Source organism: Monodelphis domestica, chromosome 5 (assembly GCF_027887165.1).
Source record: "Monodelphis domestica isolate mMonDom1 chromosome 5, mMonDom1.pri, whole genome shotgun sequence".
Lineage (NCBI taxonomy): Eukaryota > Metazoa > Chordata > Mammalia > Didelphimorphia > Didelphidae > Monodelphis > Monodelphis domestica.
This window is the reverse complement of record NC_077231.1, coordinates 18,631,881-18,652,763: the sequence shown is the minus strand read 5'-3', so window position 1 is coordinate 18,652,763 and position 20,883 is coordinate 18,631,881. Positions and strand designations below refer to the sequence as shown.

The 20,883-nt window shown below is 34.6% G+C and overlaps 1 protein-coding gene across 2 annotated transcripts in view; it reads left to right on the top strand.

Annotated features, from left to right (window-relative positions):
* The window catches only part of MON2 (MON2 homolog, regulator of endosome-to-Golgi trafficking), a 170,953-nt gene that overhangs the window by 98,302 nt on the left and 51,768 nt on the right, over nt 1-20,883 (top strand). The window contains exons 26-29 of one of the 2 annotated variants that reach the window (XM_001363373.5): nt 436-1,064; nt 15,574-15,717; nt 16,342-16,359; nt 16,670-16,798. In XM_001363373.5, the coding sequence (XP_001363410.1) occupies nt 436-1,064; nt 15,574-15,717; nt 16,342-16,359; nt 16,670-16,798 (920 nt within the window). The remainder of the gene's footprint in view (nt 1-435; nt 1,065-15,573; nt 15,718-16,341; nt 16,360-16,669; nt 16,799-20,883) is intronic. The other variant, XM_001363454.5, reaches the window with a different exon arrangement.

Below are 20,883 nucleotides of genomic sequence, written 5' to 3'. Positions count from 1 at the left end.
CTCTCTGTAAATAAGGATAGGTGTCTTACCATATCTCTTTAAGGCCCAGATTGAACATTAAAACTTTATAGTATTTAAATTCAAATGATAATGTTGTTTTTATTTCCATTAACATCATTGCAGGGTATTGTGCAAATTGTTGGCTTAATTTTGCTTACTTTATGTCAGTTCCTGTAAGTCTTTACACTCTTTCTTATTTTTCATGTTTGTCATTTCTTACATCAGACATCTTACAACCTACATCTTACATCATAATATTCCATTACATTCATGTACCACAACTTGGTTCAACATTTTGTAGTCAATGGTTATCTACTTTGTTTTGGAAAGTCCTTTTACCAAGAAATTAATAATTATTATTTTGTTGATGTGTCATATGAAAAAATCCCTTGCAATCACCTTTTAACTAATTTGTTTTTCTCCTTTTCCTTATAGGAGATTTTCCTAAAGCTTGGGATGTTCTTCTTGATCACATACAGTCAGCTGCACTCAGCAAAAATAATGAAGTTTCTTTGGCTGCTCTGAAAAGTTTCCAGGAAATTTTGCAGATTGTATCCCCTATGAGAGATTCTGATAAACCTGAGACACCACCAGCAGTTAACGTCCCTGTTCCTGTCCTTATAGGACCAATATCTACTCCTGGTCTAAGTAGGCCATTTATGAGAACAGATTCCATTGGAGAAAGACTTGCACGATACCCTGGATCAGAGCCAGCTATAGTTACTGATGAGATTGAAGATTTGAATCTCTGGTGGGCTGCATGGAATACCTGGTATAGAATTGGATCAGAAAGTACTCAGCCTCCTCTTACTTGTGACAAACTAACTTTCATTCCCAGCCAGCCTTTTCTCACAGCTTTAATTCAGATATTTCCAGCTCTTTACCAGCATATAAAAACTGGTTTCAGCATGGATGATCTTCAGAAGTTGGGTATCATCTTGCACAGTGCTGTCTCTGTCCCTATCAGTTCAGATGCTTCTCCTTTCATCCTTCCATCATACACTGAAGCAGTTTTGACAAGTTTACAGGAAGCAGTGCTTACAGCCTTAGATGTTCTCCAAAAGGTAATAATTTTAGATGCCTTCTGAATAGTAAGGCAGATTATTCTATGATATTTTAGCCTCATCATGCATAATTTGAGGATGAAGTAATTCTTAAAAATACTTCTTAAGAACCAATTATTTTGACCATAGTTTTCTAAGGTACCTGAAATACTTTCTGCTAAAGTAAAAAATTTGTCTTAGTCCCTATATCTTGTTTGTGTTCTAAGTATTTTTGGTTTGGGGCCTATAGTTCTACGTAGGAAAGAATGTCATTTAGAGGGAAATAAGGTTTGTAAGTAACTCGGATTGACAAATTGCTAATAACTTCATTTGATTTTTTTCTAAAGTAATTCCATCAACAGTATCTAAATATAAAATTGTCATGTAGTTTCTGGTCAAAGTACAATCACTGATGGGGGCTCTGGGAATGGGGATTTCCAGTAGCATATGCACAGGCTGGTGCTGGAGTGTTCCTTGTCCTGTCTCCCCCTTCCCCCCCACCAAGGAAACCCCTAAAAATGTGAAAGTGGAAACAGAGGAGACCTTCACAGGTAGACTTCCAGCACTTTGTGGACAGACTTCCAGTGTTTTGGAGGTGAACCTCCAATGACAGAAAATTTGGAATTACCAACTGCCTCCTGGAAATCTCTTCTTGGGTATCCCATATCATAAACTCAAAATGTCCAAAACAGGGCTTATTTTATTTCCCCCAGTACTTCCCTATTTCTGTCCAAGTCACCCCAATTCTTCCTCTTACCCTCCTTAGTTGCTAGGCCTTCCAGTTCTTTGTCACATCAGTCCATTTCATTCTATTCAATTAGGCTCCATCCGATTTCAGACTCTTATCTTACCTGGACTGTTTCAGTAACCTCTTATTTGGTCTCCTAGCCTCAAAGTCTAGCTAAGTTTTTTTCCCACATAAGCTACCAAAGTGATATTCTCTAAACACAGGTTTGACCATATCATTCCCTTGCTTAAAAAAAAAATCCCCAGTGATTTCCTAGTATCTTGAATAAAATAGGAAATTCTCCAAACAAAACAAACAAAAATGTAAAGGATATCATATTGCTTGCCTTCTCAATGACTTGGAGACTTTATTATTTGCAGACCTATGGTTAGAAACTATGCAACACAGGGGGCAGCTGGGTATCTCAGTGGATTGAGAGCCAAGCCTAGAGATGGAGGTCCTGAGTTCAAATTTAGCCTCAGACACTTCCCAACTATGTGACCCTGGCCAACTCACTTAACCCTAATTGTCTAGCCCTTACCACTCTTCTGCCTTGGAACCAATATACAGTATTGATTCAAAGGTTTAAAGAAAGAAAGAAATCATGCAAAACAGCCCCTCTCCCACCCATTGAGAAGGCAAATAATATGATGCCCTTTATACATGTGAAGTAATTCAAAACATATTTCCATAATAGGACTATCTTATTAATCTTTACATTTTCCCCAAAGCCTCATACATTGAATTATATATAAGAGGTGATTAAGAACTGTTTTTTTTAATGTTTTCTGTTTTCTGATTCAATGAGATAACTACTTGTTTTTTTTTTTATAAATTCCTATTTTATTCGAGACCACTATAAATATTTTTGTACAGATGTGTCCTTTCCCCTCCCTTTTTCTCTCTCTGGGATACAGTTCTAGTAGTAGTATTAATAGATCAAAGCATAGGCACAATCTAATAGCCCTTTGAGAATAGTTCCAAATTGCCCTCCAGAATGGTTGGATCAGTTCACAACTCTTAACAGTATCCCATTAGTGTTACAGTTCTGCCATGTTGCCTCCAACATTTATCATTTTCCTTTACTCCCATATTGGCCAATCTGATAGGTGTGAGGTGGTACCTCAGAGTTTGTTTTAATTTACATCATTTTTACATGATCATTGATAGCTTTGATTTTTTTATTTGTTCTGCCTATTCTTTTCCTTTGACTATTTATTGGGGAATGACTTGCATTCTTATAAATTTGACTCAGCTGTCTTTATATTTGAGAAATGAGGGCTTTGTCAGAAATTTACTCTAAAAATCTTTTTTCCCCCAGTTTGTTGTTTCCCTTCTAAACTTAAGGTTACATTAGTTTTATTTACACAAAATCTTTTTAATTTAATGTAATCAAAATTATAATTTTTACATCTTGTAATGTTTTCTATCTTTTTTGGTCATAAATTCTTCCTTTCTTCATAGATCTAACAGGTAAATTCCAGATTCCCCCAATTTGCTTGTGGTATCACTCTTTATGTCTAAATCATATACCCATGTTGACCCTATCTTGGTATAAGATATCAGATATTGGACAATACCTAGTTTTGACCATACCATTTTCCAATTTTCCCCAGCAGTTTTTGTGAATATTGAGTTCTTATCTCAAATGGTGAGATTTTGGGGGTTTATCAGACATTAAGGTCATTTACTTTAGGATTGATTCTAAGAAAGAAAGTAAAGGTTTAAAAAATTTACAATATAGTCCTTCAAGAATTTGCTATTTAATAACGATGAAAATTTGTACATGTTACTTTATCTACTAATAGTAAACATTTATGTACCTTCTATGTGGCAGTGCCTATGTCCATAAGCTCTCTGGATACAAAGACAAAAAAGAAAGGCCTTAGAAGGAGTTCATAATTTGATGAGTGAGAACATGCAAACAACTTTGTTCAAACAAGCTTTATACAGAATAAATAGAGAATAATCCTAGAAGGAAAGCAGCAGAGTTAAAGGGAATAAGGGAATGTTTCCCTTTGAATGTGGGATTTTTGGGGGGCCTTGGAGAAACCCAAGATAGTCAAGAGGTGGAGATTAGGAGGGAGAGTATTTCAGACAAGAGGACATTAATGGAAAATGCCCAGGTTTAAGAGATGCAGTATTTTGTTGAAGGAAAAGCAAGGAGGCTTTTCCTGTCTTCATTCCAGTAACTGGAATGAAGAATATGTGTGAGAGGGAGGAAGCATAAGTTGTAAGAAGACTGGAAAGGTATGGGGCAGTTATGAAAAACTTTAAATTCCAAATGGGAAGACTACATATTTGATATGTGGAGATAACAGGGAACCGTTAAAGTTTACTGAGTACAAAGGAGGAGGGGGGGGATGGTTTGGTCAGACTGCTCTTTAGGAAGATAATTTTGATGCCCTAGTAGAGTATAACCTGGAATGGGATGAGACTTCTGGCAGACAGACCAATTAACCAGACTGTTGTAGAAATCCAGGCCTGAAGTGATGAAGGCCTCTACCAGGGTGTTGGCAATGTAAGAAGAAAGGACACTCATTTGAGAAATGTTGCAAAAGTAAACTTGACAGGTCCTGGCAGTAGATTGGATATAGCTAATGAGGAGTTGGTGGGTGATACCAAGATTGTAAGCCTGGAGGTCTGAGAATATGGTGCCATCCTTGACAGCAGTAGGGAAGTTAGGAAAAAGTGAGGGTTTTTAGGGAAAGATGAGTTGAGTTCAGTTTTGAAAATGTTGAATTGAGAATGTCTACAGGGCATTAAGTTGAAATGTCTAATAGGCATTTGAATAGGAGAGATAGATTAGTTACCAGCATAACCATGATAATTGAGCTGATGAGATCACCAAGTGTAATTGTGTAGAAAACAAAGAGAAGAGGGTGTCCATGAGAAAGCCTGAGAAAGAGTGGTCTAATAGATAGGAGTGGAATCATAAGGGGGGTGTCACAAAACATTAGACCTAATTCAGTAACCATTTATTAAGGATTATGTGCCAGGCACTGTGCTACCCTAGGGAGACAAATAAGAAAAAATAATCTCTTCCCTCATGGAGCTTACACTCTAATGGAGCCAATGGAAAATAAAGTTATTCAGAAAAGCTTTGGAGGGAAGTTGACTGCTCTGCTCTCCAGTCAGAGGGGAGAAGCACCTGAGGTGATTTTGGAGTATCAAAAGCTGAGCCAGTCTGTATGGCAATGATAAAATGGAGAAGAGAATATCAAGGAAAAGAAGATGATTTACAGTGTTAAAGGCTGTACACAGGGTAAAAATGATGATGATCCAGAAAAGGCCATTGGATGTGGCAATTAAGAGGCCCTTAATAACTTAAGAAAGAAGGCATGTCCCAGAGTAGTGGTATTAGAGCTTGAAAGTACTACCCAAGATATGTTTAAATCTATCTTGTTCATTTTATATAGTTAAATAAAGTGAAATACAAATTAAATTATTTGCTTAACATCACATAAGTATAAAGTAGCAAAGCCAGAATTGAAGTTTAGGTCTTGTGATTCTTAAATTCAGCAGGCTTTCTAATTTGATAAATTCTTAATTGGGGTCAGGTTAGGTGACCCAGTGGATAGAGCGCTAGTCTTAGAGCCAGAAGGACATGAGTTCAAATCTGTCAAGTCACTTTAACCCTGTTGTCTCAGTTTTCTCATTTGTAAAATAAGCTGGAGAAGGAAATGGCAAACTAGTCTCATGTCTGCCAAGAAAACTCCAAATGGGGTCACAAGGAGTCGGATATGACTGAAAAACAACTGAAACAAAAAAGTTCTTAATTGCAGGCTGAAATAGATCAACTTAAAGAGAAAAGACTTTCAGCTAGGGATTCAGGGAAAGTCTTATTTAGAAGGGGGCATTTAAGTGGAATCTTGATGCCAGCAAGTAAAAAGTGGCATAGGGCCAATATGAACAAATACATTGAGGTGGTAGAAACTAGAGAGATGGGGGGGGGGGGGGATTCCTATTAGGAGCCTATTGCATTAATTACTGTAAGCAGTAATCAGAACCTGGGATAGAATAGTTACAGTTAGAATGTTAGAAGGCTCAAATGTGAGTAAATCATTACCTCTTGTTGTTCAGTTGGACCCAACTCTTCATGATCCTATGGGTCATAATACAACAGTATAGTCCATGGAATTTTCTTGCTTAAGATACTGGAGTTGCTTGCCATTCCTTTCTTCAATCGATTAAGGCACACAGGGTTCAATGCCTGGGTCCACAAAGCTAGTCTAGTAAATGGATGAGCCTGCATTTGACCTCAGGTCTTCCTGACTCCAGCCCCAATGTTCTGAGCCACCTCGCTGTCTCATAATGCTAATAGAAGTAAGGGATGAAGGGAAAGGTAGAATCAAAGATGATTTAGGGATGATTAGAAGAATGATGGTATTACTGACAGATTGGAAAATGAGGGAAAAGAGCAGGTTTGAGTAACATGATGCTGAAATGAGTTTGAAACATTTTTAGCTTGAGGTACTATTGAAATTGCCCATTGATAAATGGATATATGAGCCAGAAGCCTGAGAAGATGTTGTCAGGATTCGAAATATTCTATAGGTCTAGGAGTTATCCATATAAATGAAGCTGTACTCATCGATAAAGTCATCAAGAAGGAGAGGTTTTGGAGAGCCAATGCTTACATTAAGGGAAGACAGCAGGAAGAAGAGCCAGGGAATGCATTATGAAGATGTAGAAACTAAGGGAGGAATATCATTTAAACTAATTTGTACAGAACTTTACCTTTTATGAAACATTTTCCAAATGAATATGAAACATTTCCAAAATTATCACATCTTTATCACCCTCCTTTACTGTAGTAGTATTATTACTATTTATAGCAGGACAGCTTCAAGCTGGAAGATCTATCTTTGTATTTACATATTCAAAAATGAAGTATTTTTTTCTCTAAACCCACCCTTATTTTGAAATATCTTTTCTATGGACTGTTATGCCAGCATCAAATGATGAGTTTTATTATTACTTATGTCATCTTTGATACTTCCCTTTCCTTTAATATTCCTGCCTTATTCCTTGATTACTTGCCAAGTCTCAAGCTAATTCAGAGAGTTACCACACAGTTTTAGACCATTATTACCTCTTGCCTTGAAATAACATTCTAATTTGACTCCCTGTTTGTCCTACCACTTCATTCTGTCCTCTACAGAACTTAAAAATGGATATTCCTAAGACATGTCTGAATTTCATACTCTCCTACTTAGAAAAAAACTTCAGTCTTTTCCTGTTCCTTCTAGGATAAAATGACAATTTGTCTGTTTGGCAGATTCATGGTCTCATTTCAGCATTACCTTTCCAGGCTTATTTCACCCTGTTCTCTTTCATATATTCTGCATTATAACCAGATTGTTCTACTTCATGTTCCTTGTATATGATACTCTGCCTCCTGCTTCAGACCCTGTAGATGCTATCTCCCTTCCCTGGAATGGTCTCACCTCAGCACTAGCTCCTTTGTTATTGTTCAGTCATGTCTGACATATCGTGACCCCATGGTCCATAATCAGGCCCTTGGGTATTCTACTATCTCTCAAAGTCTGTCCAAGTTAATGTTTGTTGTTTTACACAACACTATCCATCTCATCCTCTGCCATCCCCTTCTCTGTTTGCTTTCTTTCTTAGAATCAGTAGTGTCTAACTGGTTCCAAGGTGAAAAAGCAGTAAGGGCTAGGCAGTAGGAAGGGTTAAGTGATTTGCCCAAGGTCACACAGATAGGCCATGTCTGAATTCAAATTTGAACCCAGGAACTCCCTTGTGGGGCTGATTTTCAATCCACTGAGCTACTTTCCTCTCCCTTGCCCTATCCCCCACCCTTTTGTTTTTAGTCTTTCCCAGTCTTTTCCAGTGAGTCTTGTCTTCTCATTATGTGGCCAAAATATTCAAACTTCAGTTTCAATAGCTAACCTTGTAGTGAATAGTCTGAATTAATGTCTAAATGTTGACTGATTTGATCTCCTCACTTTCCAAGGGACTCTTCTCCAACATCACAATTCTAAAGCATTGATTTCTGTGGCACTTAGCTTTCCTTATTTGCAGACATACATTGTTACTGGAAAAATCATAGCTTTGACTAATACAGACCTGTCAGCAAGATGATTTCTCTGCTTTTAGTATGTTGTTCTGTTTTGCCATAGCATCAGGACTTTCCTGATTTCCCCAGTTGTTAGGCTTTCCTGTCATCAAATTAATTGTATTTGCTCATTATATTGTCCTACTAGAATGGAAGCACTTTGTCACAGCTGTTCTTTCATGTTTATCTTTCTTTTCTCAGCATCTAGCACAGTACTTTGCACATAGTAAGTGCTTAATGAATACTAATTGACTTGAACTCAACAACTTTAGAGAGTACAAATGTTATTTTACTCTTAATTTAGAGCTGAAAAAACATGTTCAGAATGTGGCCCATATTCATATAAGTAATAGGTATCAGATACAGGATTCAAATCTCAATTTTCTCTTGGTTCTAAAGGTAACAAGTCTTTCTACTCTAACAAATTGCCTTATATTCAGAAGTAGTTGTCAGTATCATTTTTGTAGATTGGTCAAGAAGAAAAGGGATTGAGAAAAAGACTTTGAATTTATTGAGACATCTCTGATCATTTACAAAAAGTTTCATTTTAGTGATAGAGATGGAATTCAGATTTTTATGGAAGTGATATGGGGGTTACCACCAAATGCTTTTGGTCTGGCAGCAAATGTTGATTACTTGCCCATTTAAGTTATAATTCATTTCATTAAAAATATAAGTACCCTCTTAATGTAGAGCCACCATACTTGACACTATTTGTAAAGTTTAAATATTACACGATTCTGATTTTGATAGATGCTATTGGATATTAGACAATAAAATGTATATAGGAAAGTAACTTGAGGAAGCAGCAACAAAGTAAAGGGAGGATATTTTTTAGAATATAATTTGTACTTATTTTTAGGTAGAGAAAGACCAAAGATGGAAGAAAAAGGAAGGATTCTAATAGTGAGATCTTGGAGGAGACAGGACAAAATTGGGATGAAGGGCACAGATGAGTAGGTTAGCTTTAGAAAGGTAAGGAAAGGCATCTTCTTCTTAGAGACAGGAAAGAAATAGGAGGGAATTTTGAGGTGAAGAGGGAATATATGTTGGATGGCTTCCATCTTCTCAGCAAAGTAGAAGTCAGGGTCATCTGTTAAGAGCATCTATGGTGATAAAGACAATTTCCAGGATGGAGAGTTTGGGAAGGTACTAGAGGGAATGGGATAGGGAATCATTAAGAAATAAAAGAATTGCTTAATAGCAGGGAGAGTCTAATAGCATAAATTTGTAATAGGCTAAATTTATGTCCTTTATGACTTTCACCAGGAATCACCAGTCCAGAAACAAGAGTGAATAAAACAGATGGTGAAAGTTACCCAGACTTGAAAATTTGAGTATAAATCGCAGAAAATCAAGTAGACAAAGGATTCCTATATGATAATGGTTAAAATACTTGTGTTCTGATTAAAATTCTCTGGAGACTGTATATTAATTTCTATAAGAGAGAGAGAGAGAGAGAGAGAGAGAGAGAGAGAGAGAGAGAGAGAGAGAGAGAGAGAGAGAGAGAGAGAGAGAGAGAGAAAATCATATGATCACTTAGCCACACCTAATTAATGTCAACTTGCCATGCTGTCTCCCACCACTTTGTGCCCAAAAAGAATCTGTGCTTACTCTGTCCCCTTTCTTATAAAGCCATTTTTTGCCACTCTTCCTGGGATTCTTAGTCCAGGCAGCTAGGGAGCCATGGCATGCCCGGTTAAAGGGTGAGACTGATACCAACCAAAATGGATTTTCAGATGGAATAAAGGCATACAATTTATATTAAATTCACACAATTTCATTGGTCATCATTCATTGGTGATCATTGAAATAGCTACAAATGAGGGCAGCTACTTGACTCTGTGGATGAAGAGTCAGGCCTAGAAATGGAAGGTCCTAGGTTCAGATTTTGCCTCAGACACTTCCTGGCTTTGTGACCCTGGGCAAGTGACTTAGTCCCCATTGTGTAGCCCTTACTTAGCAATACACAATATTGATTCTAAGACAGGAAGAAAAGGTTTTTTAAAAAGAAAAAGAAATAGCTACAAATAAGGGACAGGTACGTACCTCAGTGAATAGAGTGCCAGGCTTGGAGTGGGAGGTCCTGGGTTCAAATGTGGCCTCAGATACTTCTTAACTGTGTGACCCTGGGGAAATCACTTTGGTGACCCCAGTTACCTTGCCCTTACCACTCTTTTGCCTTAGAACTGATACTTAATATTTGTACTCTAAGACAGAAGATATGGGTTTATTTATTTTTCTTTTTAAAATTTTTTAAAGAAATAGCTACAAATTGAGTACAAGCTGAGTAGAAAGGGAAGCCAAAGTAAACGGGATAGTGGATTTAGGAGAATAAGGACCTAAGGAATAGAAGTCATTCTAAAAAAGAAGAGCTGATTCAAATGGAAAAATGATGAAGGAAATAAAGATTCTTGTTCAGAGGAGACTTTGAAAGTTTATAATGTAGGAGGGAATCTTGTAGCATCAAAAAATGGCAGTCTCTGAAAGCTGGAAAGCATTTGAACTGAGGGAGACCCAGGGAGGCTTACCTGGTTCAACTCCTCCTTTTCACTTAGGAAGAAACTAAAACCTGGAAGGCTAAGGTAAAATAGCTAATTAGAGACAAGATTTTGATTTTGGAGTCCATTTCTCTGCATTGCTTAGTATTCCTTGGTCAAAGTCTGCTACTTGCACTAATACATATACTCTTTTAAAAAATTCAGAACTGACTATTTTCTTCTAATCAAAAAGATCATGGCTGAGGAGTGGTGATGCACACCAGTAATCCCTGCTGCAAGTAGATTGAGGCTGGTAGACCTCTGGACATGTGCTATATCCTTGAAGTGTCCATACTTATTGTGACCCCAGGATAGTGAGGCCTCAAGAGCATAGGACCACCAGGCTACCCAACGAGGGATTAGCCAGTTCCCATTGGTCTTGTGCCAGTCAGCAATGGGATCAGTGACTGTTGCAATTCCACCCTCATCTCCAAAAAATAAGAGACTATGATTCTGTGAAATTACATTTGTGGGAACCTAAAACTTAGGAAAAAATTAACCATCTTAAAATAATCTCTTCTTATTTAGTTCTTGAAATTGATCAGTTACCACATTTCCAAGGAGGAGGGAAATAAATTTTGTGGCCACCTAAAAGGCACTGACAAAAATATCTGTATGATTCCCTAGCCTAAAATGGTTGTTGCCATAAAACTTCTCCTGTAACTTCAATCCAGTAGCTGGAGGATTGTTAAATATTGTTAAATCCTTGAATTTTGTAGTTTTGGGGGGAGCAAATAAAGATTGCCCAATGGCTAACAATTAACTGGTTATTATGGTAGCGTAAGGGATGTTTGTTTTTTACAAGTTTCATTGGCCCCTAACCATCCCTTTCTTTCTTGATTTTTGTTGCTTTTCTTTGTGCCAAGACATTTGGGCACTCATTCGAAGTCCTGGGTTTTTTGTACAGCCATCACATTTTCATTTGCTCAGAATAGTAAGTATCTAAAATCCACCCTTAAGAATACTCATTAATATAAGAGGGAAATCAAGTTGCTGTAAAAGCACTGTGGCAATTCCATGTTACATTTGTCTTGTTGAAAAGTTTTAATACTAAATGTAAACATTTAAAAGTATACAATTTTTAAATGCCTCTTTGAGGGGGAACTAGGTAACATAATATTAAAAATCTTGGCTTTTTAGAGAGACTGTATGCTCTTTTAATAAAGACTTAGTTGTTTATCTTTGGTCAAGTCATGTTAACTTTTCTGTCCCTCAGTTTCCTCGTCTTGAAAATGAGGGTTTGGAACTCAGTGGCCTTGAAGATCTCATCTAGCTTTAAATTTAGCATCCAATGATGTTCTGTTTGTGGAGTGAATGAATGCCAATTTATGCATATCTTTTAAAAATATGAACTTTAACTGATTGAAAGTAATAATTGAACGAATCTGGAAGTAAGGAGCCAATTTTTAGCCCCTCACCACTGGACTGGAATTTGTCATATTGTACCTCTAACCTTTCCTTACCATTATGAAATATAGTTTAATGGTGAAAGGTATCCATTTTTTATTTACCATGATGAATCTGCTGCTTCTAAAATCCCAGATTTTTTCTAAAAACCTTATTTGGAGATTTGATTACCAGTAAAATGATTGTAGCTTTAGAGTCATGTCCAAGTAGATATTTTTCTTAGTATCTTTTTGATACTGATTGGTCTTAATTGATAAATCTATTTGGTAATATATCAGATATTTCATTTTCCCAGGCAACTGAAATGACTGAGAAATTATAGTAACATGAATTTCTAATTTGATTACTAGGCCCATTTTGGAGCCAAGAACAAGACATAGATTCAAATCCTGTCATAATCCAAAAACACAGGAGGTTTTAGATCCTGGATATGACACAAAGTCCTAGTCCAAAAATTGAACCTGTAGATGTGGAACTTGGGAAGAAAAGAAAAAGAATAAGGAACGTAAACAACTTTCATAATTGGAAATATCAGAATAATATAGAAACCCAGAGGTAGGAATGGAGAAAGCATACATCTCATGAACCTCATCTCTTGGGAGACAGATGGTTGAATCCACATATAGTCAATTGTAGAAATACATTAATATCAGTCAGTAATAGGAGAAATGAGAGAGCATAGTAGTTGAAGAGAGGGTGGGTAGACTTCAGGAAAGAATATTCAGAGCAAAACAAACTACCTACACAGAATAGATTATAAAATCGGAGAGGAATTAAAAAAAGTAAAAAATAAAAGATAAGATTCAACAGCTTTGATCTGGATGGTTAAAGAGAGAAAAAGGTAAGGAATAGGATCGGACCATTACAATTATAGATTACTAATATTGATCTTGATTCTTTTCTCTTATCAATTTGTTTTTCTTTGTAAAAGGAGAGAGGTTGGGGAGATTAAGAGAAGGATCATTATAATAACATTTGATGAAAGGAAAAGCACACCTAGCAAATATAACTTGTTAATGTAAGTTATATAGATTCATCCATAAAAAGAAAGATAGTAAAGTGAATTAGAAAACAGAATCTAGCAGTGTTTATGAGGAACATAAAGATTCCCAATGTTAAGTACTACCAAAAAAATAAATGCTCTAATTCTACTGATTGAAAAAATGCAACTCAAAATAAAATGATAAAAATGCAAAATGACATAATAGGTGTTTGTTTTTTTAACTTGGATAGACCTACATGAAGTAGAGAAAAGTGAAACATTTAGAATCGAGAGAATTGATAGTTGAAAAATAATTTGTAAATGTCTAACTCTAAAGAATGAATTGAAAAAAGAGAAACATTAAAGACTATATAAATCTTTTTGTTGGGTGATACCTTCCATGGTATAGGAAGAGGAGAGGGGGGCTGGGATACCTGAGAATAAATTCTATTAAACAAATAAACAGATGAGGGAATAGAGTAAAATATGTTATGCCTCAGGTGAATCTAATTGGTAGTGGCAATCATACTTTCAGGTAAGGGAACAGCAAAAATACAGATCATCTGAGAGATAAGCATATAGAAACTTTAACAGCATCATAGATAATGAAACAATGTCAATACTAAAATTGTAAATTCCATCTAAGATGCTGGCATGATAGTTTACACAGGAGCCCAATGCTGCCACTTTTATTCCAACAATTACAGAGAAAGAGCACCAAATTGAACAGCAACCAAGAAATCCAAAGTGATACATCAGTAAGGTGCTTCATCCAAGCCCTACAAAAATACATTCAGATGCTTTGGACATTGGAAAGAGGAGTCCTGCCAGTGAAGTCAGCATCAGCCAGGTCAATAGAACAGAAACCTTCAGCAGTACTACAAATAGCAAGGCCATGGAGGGTACAGAGAAACACCAGAGGTAGAGACAAAAATGTCTATGCCTTTACCAGGGAAATCCGGGGGGAAAACAGAAGACTCCATAGCTCTAAGACTGAGGAAGCCCCAGAAAGAAAAGAGAGGAAATATCCCAACAATCTAATAAAAAAAAAAAAGACTACGCAGTGCCCCTGATAAAGAAACCTTTTGGGTACATAGACCATCTAATCCATTAAGCCATGACAGCCAATTGCAGGTATGATGAGGGACACCGAATGAAGTCTACCAGTAAACTGAATACAGATACAACAAGGGAAATGAAAGTCAGCAACAGAACTCAAGAAATCAGGTCAGGACTACCAGGGAAAAAAGGAATAGGTTTTTATAGGTCAGGTGAGGGAAAGATTTTAGGAGAATGTAGAGGTGGGCCCTTGCACTAAACCTCAAATCAATAACTGAGGCTAGCTGTATGTGTAAATAGAGAAAGATGCCAAAGAATATAAAGTATATATACAAATGGCATATCATTTAAATAACTAAAAGAAAATCAAATTGAGCTATAAGAAGAAATTAATGGTGTAACACTTGTTGAGGACCTTAATGTTCCCTTATCAGACCTAGCCAAATCTAAACCCAAGATAAGTAGCAAATACTTTAAAGATTTGAATAGTGTTTAAGAAAAGTTAGCTATGATAGCACTCTGACAACTATTGAATTGAAATCTTAAAAAATATAAAGATTTATTTCCTCTGTATTGCATAGCACCTTTGATCACACACAAAACTTAAAAACTAAACAAATGCAGGAAGGCAAAAGTTGATGATACTATTAAACTTAACTAAGTACTTTAAAAAGTTACCTAGATTAATAGAACTAGAAATAAGGACTTTAAGTTAATGTCAGAGAAAAAAATTGAAGAAGCCATAAATGAATTCTCAAAGAAAAGAACATTTGCAAGCACAAATGGATTTAAAACCCTCCAACATCAACTGTTAGCATCTTTTTGTCATCTTTGCCAATTTGAAGGATGTGATGTGAGGTGAAACATAAGGTTGTTTCTCTTAGTAATTTGAAGCATTCTTTCATATACTTTCTAATAGTTTAAAATCCTTTTGAAAACTTTTTAATATTCTTTGATTACTTTCGGGAAATTACTTGTTTTTGAATGTATGTGAGTTTATGTATATGCATATGTTCATATTTATACACATATACATTGGTTAGTTTTATATCTTGAATATAGTTTCATTTGCAGATATCAGACATGTTCCTTTTCTAGACCTAAGAATCAGTTTTGGTTTTCTTGAGAAAAGAAAAACTCATACTCTCTTTTAACCACACAGTTTATTGACTTTTTAATTTCAGGAACAGCTAGACTGGATATATCCATTTCTAATCAAAGGAAAAGTATATCTCATAGTACCTATAGGGAAATAAGGGTAATTTGTTTAAACCCCTTTACTTTCTGACTTAGAATGAATATTGTGTATTGATTCCAAGGCAGAAGAACAGTAAAAATAAGGCATTGGGGGTTAAATGACTTGCTCATGGTCACACAGCTAGGAAATTTCTGAGGCCATTTAAGTTTACAAACAACCCTCTGTGTGGGGAAAGTGGAATTATTATCCCCATTTTATAGATAAGGAAATAGGCTCAGAAATGTATGATAAGCTGATAAGAACATCCATAAAAGATGGTTTATAGGTAAATATTTTATCTTTGTCCCAGAATTAATCATAACTAATTTTTGTTTTTTATTATGGGCTTTATATTTTTTCCTATTTAAAATTTATAAATTTAGAAAATTTAAAATTTCATAGATCTAAAAGTTTTTCATTATGTTTATAATTTTACATAATTACATAATTTACATAAAATACATAATAATAATTTATAACGTATAATTTTTTAAAGGCTATCTGTATAGGTCCAGAAAACATGCAGATTATGTATCCAGCAATATTTGACCAATTACTGGCATTTGTAGAGTTTTCCTGTAAACCACCACAGTATGGACAGCTGGAAACAAAGCACATTGCAAATGCAAAATATAATCAGGTAATTTGCTTGAAATCTTATTTATGCTTTTAGATTTAACAGCATTTGAATATAGTTAGTTCCATTTAAGATAAATATTGGTTGTCCAGACAAAAGCCATTTTCCCTCTATAGATAGGCTTTCTTGTTTCTATCATGGTAAGGATATACAAAATTAATCTGTGTGGGCTTCCTTTGCTCATTGTTTGCAACGTACTTTTTTTTTTTTAGCAGATTAGCTGATTTCTTTAATTTCTTCCCTTAAAATTTTGAGATTCTTGACTGGTTTTCCCTAAAATCCTATCTGCTCACTCCAAAAATAATTTTCATATCCCCTAAACTAATAGTTCCTAATAGATAACAGGAGAGAAGAGTAAACCAGGAGGCACCCAAGAAAATAACTGTTTAACGGGTGTTCCCTCTACTGGTGTAAAATGTAGTTGGACTGATTTTTTAATAACTTTCATGGCCATAAATAATTGACAAACTCTAATTTTTTTATTTCAGAAAAATAGTTTTCTAAATGCATGCATATGCTGATTATTCATGCAACAATAAATTTACTTCAGTTTTGAAAGATAGTTTTTAATAAATGTATTAACTTTTCTCATTCTATTTGCTCTGCAACACAATGGAATCACAATAGATCCAACTATTTGCACCGGTGAGTTAAATTTCCTTAAAAATTGTCCTAATCAGTCAGGCAGAACGTTTTGACATTCTAGCTAATAAAGCACATCTTCTCCCAGTTCACATCAAATGCTGAAAAGTTTAAATATTTTGGGTTTTTCAAAAATTGTTTTATTTTTGCCTGGGTTATATTAAATGCATTCTTTAGAAAAAGTTGCATGCATTAAAGTGGCAGTCTGATATATAACTTAACTCTTGGGTTTATAACAGCTTTACTCTTTGGAAAATCTATGATTTTTAATCTATTCTGTTTTGTTTATTCATATTAAAATATTGTTTTCTAGGCAGAATGGGTAGCCTTGAATTATGTACCATTTGCAGAGAGATCTTTAGAAGTGGTGGTGGATTTATACCAAAAAACAGCTTGTCATAAAGCTGTAGTGAATGAGAAAGTACTTCAGAATGTTATTAAGGTAATTTTTAATATTTTATTTATACTTCCATTTTGAAAATGACTTATTAACACCATAGGATAACATAGTTAAAAACTATTTTCTGTAAATGTGTTTAGTTAATTTGCTTTTCAGACATTTTTAACAAGGTTTAGTCAGTGATAAGTAATATAATAAAATCTCAAGTTATTTTATTTAAATATAATTATGTTTAATAATTATATAAGGCCCTCTAAACCTTGCTCTTAGATCTTTTCAAAGAGAAAAATATTCACGCAAATATAGACCTGTACTTCCCGAAACACATCTCCACTTTTGATTTTTTTCTTTCCAGAGTCTCCACTAAAACCAAAAATATGTCAGCGTGGTTTTTATTTTGAAAATATTTCTATTTAAAACATGTTTCTTTGCCTGTAATTTGTGTTTATTTTATTTTTATAGTTACCTATTCACTAAAAATGTATAAAAGAATATGTATTTTGTGATAACATATTTCACCCTTTTCTTTGATAAGTTTTTTTAACTTCTGTTATTTCAGAAAATCTCTTTATTCAAATTTATATTAATTGATCATACCATAATGGATTAATGCCTAACCTGGATTCAGCTCCCAATTGACACAAGTCACTTAACTTCATTGCCATAGGCAATTCTCTAAGGCTCTAAGTTGTACAACATTTTCTATTCTGAATTTCCTATATCTGTGAAACCAAAGATCATATCCAAAAATAAAAATACATATTTGTGGTGATGTTAAGAATTTTTTTCAACAAACCCAGAAAAAAAGTGATCTAAAAAATTAGCATGGAGAAGAATTTTTAAATGAGGTGGTTTTTTTCTATTTAAAAATTTTTATGCCTAGTAGAACCAATTACTAGACTACAAATTCTTTTGTACTAAGTTCTTTGAGTTCAAAAGCCATGTATGTCTTTTTAACTGACAAAATGCTAAATACAATGCTTTGAATAAACAAATAATTATGAAGTAATGCCTGTAGATGACGATAAAATATGACTGCATTGTGAATCTTTAAAATTAATATTTTGTTTTATTCACCAAGGAAATTAATAAATTTGAGAAACTTCTTTACTCTCGAGTAAGAGGATAATCCTTATCCACACTTTTTGCTCCTAGAAATTGAACTAGTTGACTGAGTATTTTTTATTAAAACTGAACCTTCCCTCTCTGAGGTTGAAAAAATCCAGCATATTTGTTGACTTGAAGGTTCTCTAATTTAGTTATTGCCCTTAATAATGTTGGCTGGTATGAAACATTTCAGATTTGGAAGATCTGTTTTGCTTAACTTCCCATTTAATTCAGAAATATCTGAATGAAAAAGTAAAGTTTAACTGTTTCTTCTAATCATAGATGGACACCAAATTAACATCTTATGTAATGGCCAAAAAAGAAGTAAGGTGCCAAGCCAATTGTCTGATTATGTAGTTCTATTATACTCATGTAGTAGGTTCTTCATTCCTATATAATCATTTCTTGGGATTTCTTAGTAGTAATTGGTATTCAGCTTTTCTAAGAGATAACATTATTTTATCAGTGTGTGAAGTCCCATTGGTGGAGACCCAAGTTGGTGCATGATAGTTGTATTTTTTTGAACAGCTGTAAAATAGGAGAGTGTAAGACTTGTTTTCAGAGGACAGCACTTAGATTAGTGGGTCTCAGCTAGAGGAAGACAGATTTAAGCGTTACTTAAGGAAATGTTTCTTACTAGAATTATTTAAAAGTGTAATAGCTACTCCAGGAGACAAGTATTCTCTATCTCATAGGGTTACCATTTTTTGTAGATATTTGAAGTCCAGAGAGCACATCTTTAATATATACTAGGTATTGTGCTAACAGCTGGGCGTATTGAGGCCAAAAGAAAGACAGTTATCTGTTTTTAAGGACATTATGTTCTAATGGCAGAAGAGATTGTATTAAAGGAAGCTAAAATGGGGGTAGAGAAGGTTCTTAAGAGTCTAGGGAAATGGGAGAGAAAGAATTCCATGGACTAATGAGCAAAGCCTGGAGAGGAATGAAGGCATGAACATGTCTGGCCTAGTTCCTTAAAAAAATCCAGATTTCAGGAGAAACTCAGGAAGGAGCCCCAGGACCCAGAGGGGTTTTACAGGATGAAAAGAGAACAGAAGATAAGTTGCATGTTCTGCCTTTTCAGAAAATGAGAATAGATCCATAGTCTTTACTAGACTGCCAAAAAGTTTTAGGACACAAAAGAGTAAGAACCCCTGGATAGAAGGCATCGGATCTTTTCAAATTCTTAGGTTCTTTGACTATTGAATTAGTAATATAATCAGGGAATCTTATACGTAGCCATAAACTGATATAAATTATAGAATTTAAAGAAAATAGAGATTTTGTGAAATTACAATGATTTAAACCATTGGTTTTTAGATATGCTAAGTAGACTAATCTCAGAGAACAATATAAAACCTCAGTCAATTATAGAAAAGAAAAGGAAAGGAATGATAACCTGATCTGGACCAGTTAGTGTTTACAGTAAGCTTAGTGTGAGACTCAGATATTTAAGGATTATAGCAGCATTTAAAGATGACTCTTTAAGGATGAAGAAAAATGGGTATGATCTTATCCTCATTTCCTTAATAATTTTATTTATCAGTGATAGTGAATCTACTATAGTTAATGTCTAAGATAAATTTCTGCTTCATGAGAAAATCAAAATAGAACTAAAAAAAGACAAAGATGAAGGAGTACTTTGACCAGATTTAATAAAATTCTGATACAATTTAAAGGGTAGTGGAGGAAAAATTGGGTGGGTGCATAAATATGATGTAGAATATTGTCAATAACTAGTTTCCTGACATCATTTAATATGATAATTATACTATAATATAAATGACATCATTTAGGAAATATATAAGTAGAAAAGGTTTTAGACTAGTCAAGTTACAAACATAAGGAATTGACATGAGCATTCATGAGTGCTGCGCTGTTAACTATTTTTTATTTAAATGATAACCATTTCATGTTAAAGGAACTTTGGGAAGCCTTTTACTACATTGATTCAATACCTTTTGTATGATTTATGGAAAGACAGATTATAAAGCATTAATAAGTCTTTTTTTCTCAAATTTTCATTCAGTTTTATCTGGCTCTTTGTGAACCTATGGGCCATACTTTCCATTGGGTTAAAAGATCCTGAAGTAATTTACCATTTTCTTCTCTAGTGAATTAAGGCAAGCAGTGGTTAAGTGATCCTTGCCCAGGATCACACAGGTAGTAAGTATATGAGGCTGAAATTCACATCTTCCTAACCCTGGGCCCAGTACTCCATACACTTCAGCCACCTGTCTAGATCTATGGTAGATCACCCATACTTGATATCACAGATCCATTTATTTATAATACAGATTAGTAAGTTATTTTGTAGAACTAGATGTTACCTAATAACCAGAGTTATATAAGAAAAGTAAGCAAACTATATGGGACCACTTAAAAAAAAGATTAAAAAAAATCTTCCCCTATAATATGTTATACACATGTATGAATATATACATTTCTTTCCCTTTTACCACTAACCTATGAAAACCTGCTTACTCTCATTCATTGCCACTACTTCTCAAGCATTCTGACTTCCAGTTTGTCACTCATCTGAGACTGCTCTTTCCAAAGTTACCAATAAACTCTTAAGTTGCCAGTTTTGGTGGCCTTTCCTAAGCCTCCTTCTTCTTTCCCATTCTGTGGCATTTTGAGATTGTTGTTTATCCTGTTATGAATTCTTCTCTCTAGTTCTTGTTTTTGTTTGTTTTTGTGGCTGAGGAATTCTTTTTTTTTTTTTGTGATTTGGTGATTTTTTTGACCATATAAACTTCCATGAGTTTTGTGGAGTATTGTGGAGAATAATTGAGTATAGTGCTATTAAGTGGCACATGAGTAGTATAAAAAAGTTTTGGAAAACTTATGAAATAATGCAAAGAAGGCACAACTAGAACAAAGTTTATACATATACAGTGTAAATATTACTATGAAGGTAGAATTGCATACACAAATATTAAGGTAAATAGATAAAACAGAAGGAGACCAGAAATATCAGATGTTATATATTTTTGTATAAATTCATTTTTTCTAATCGT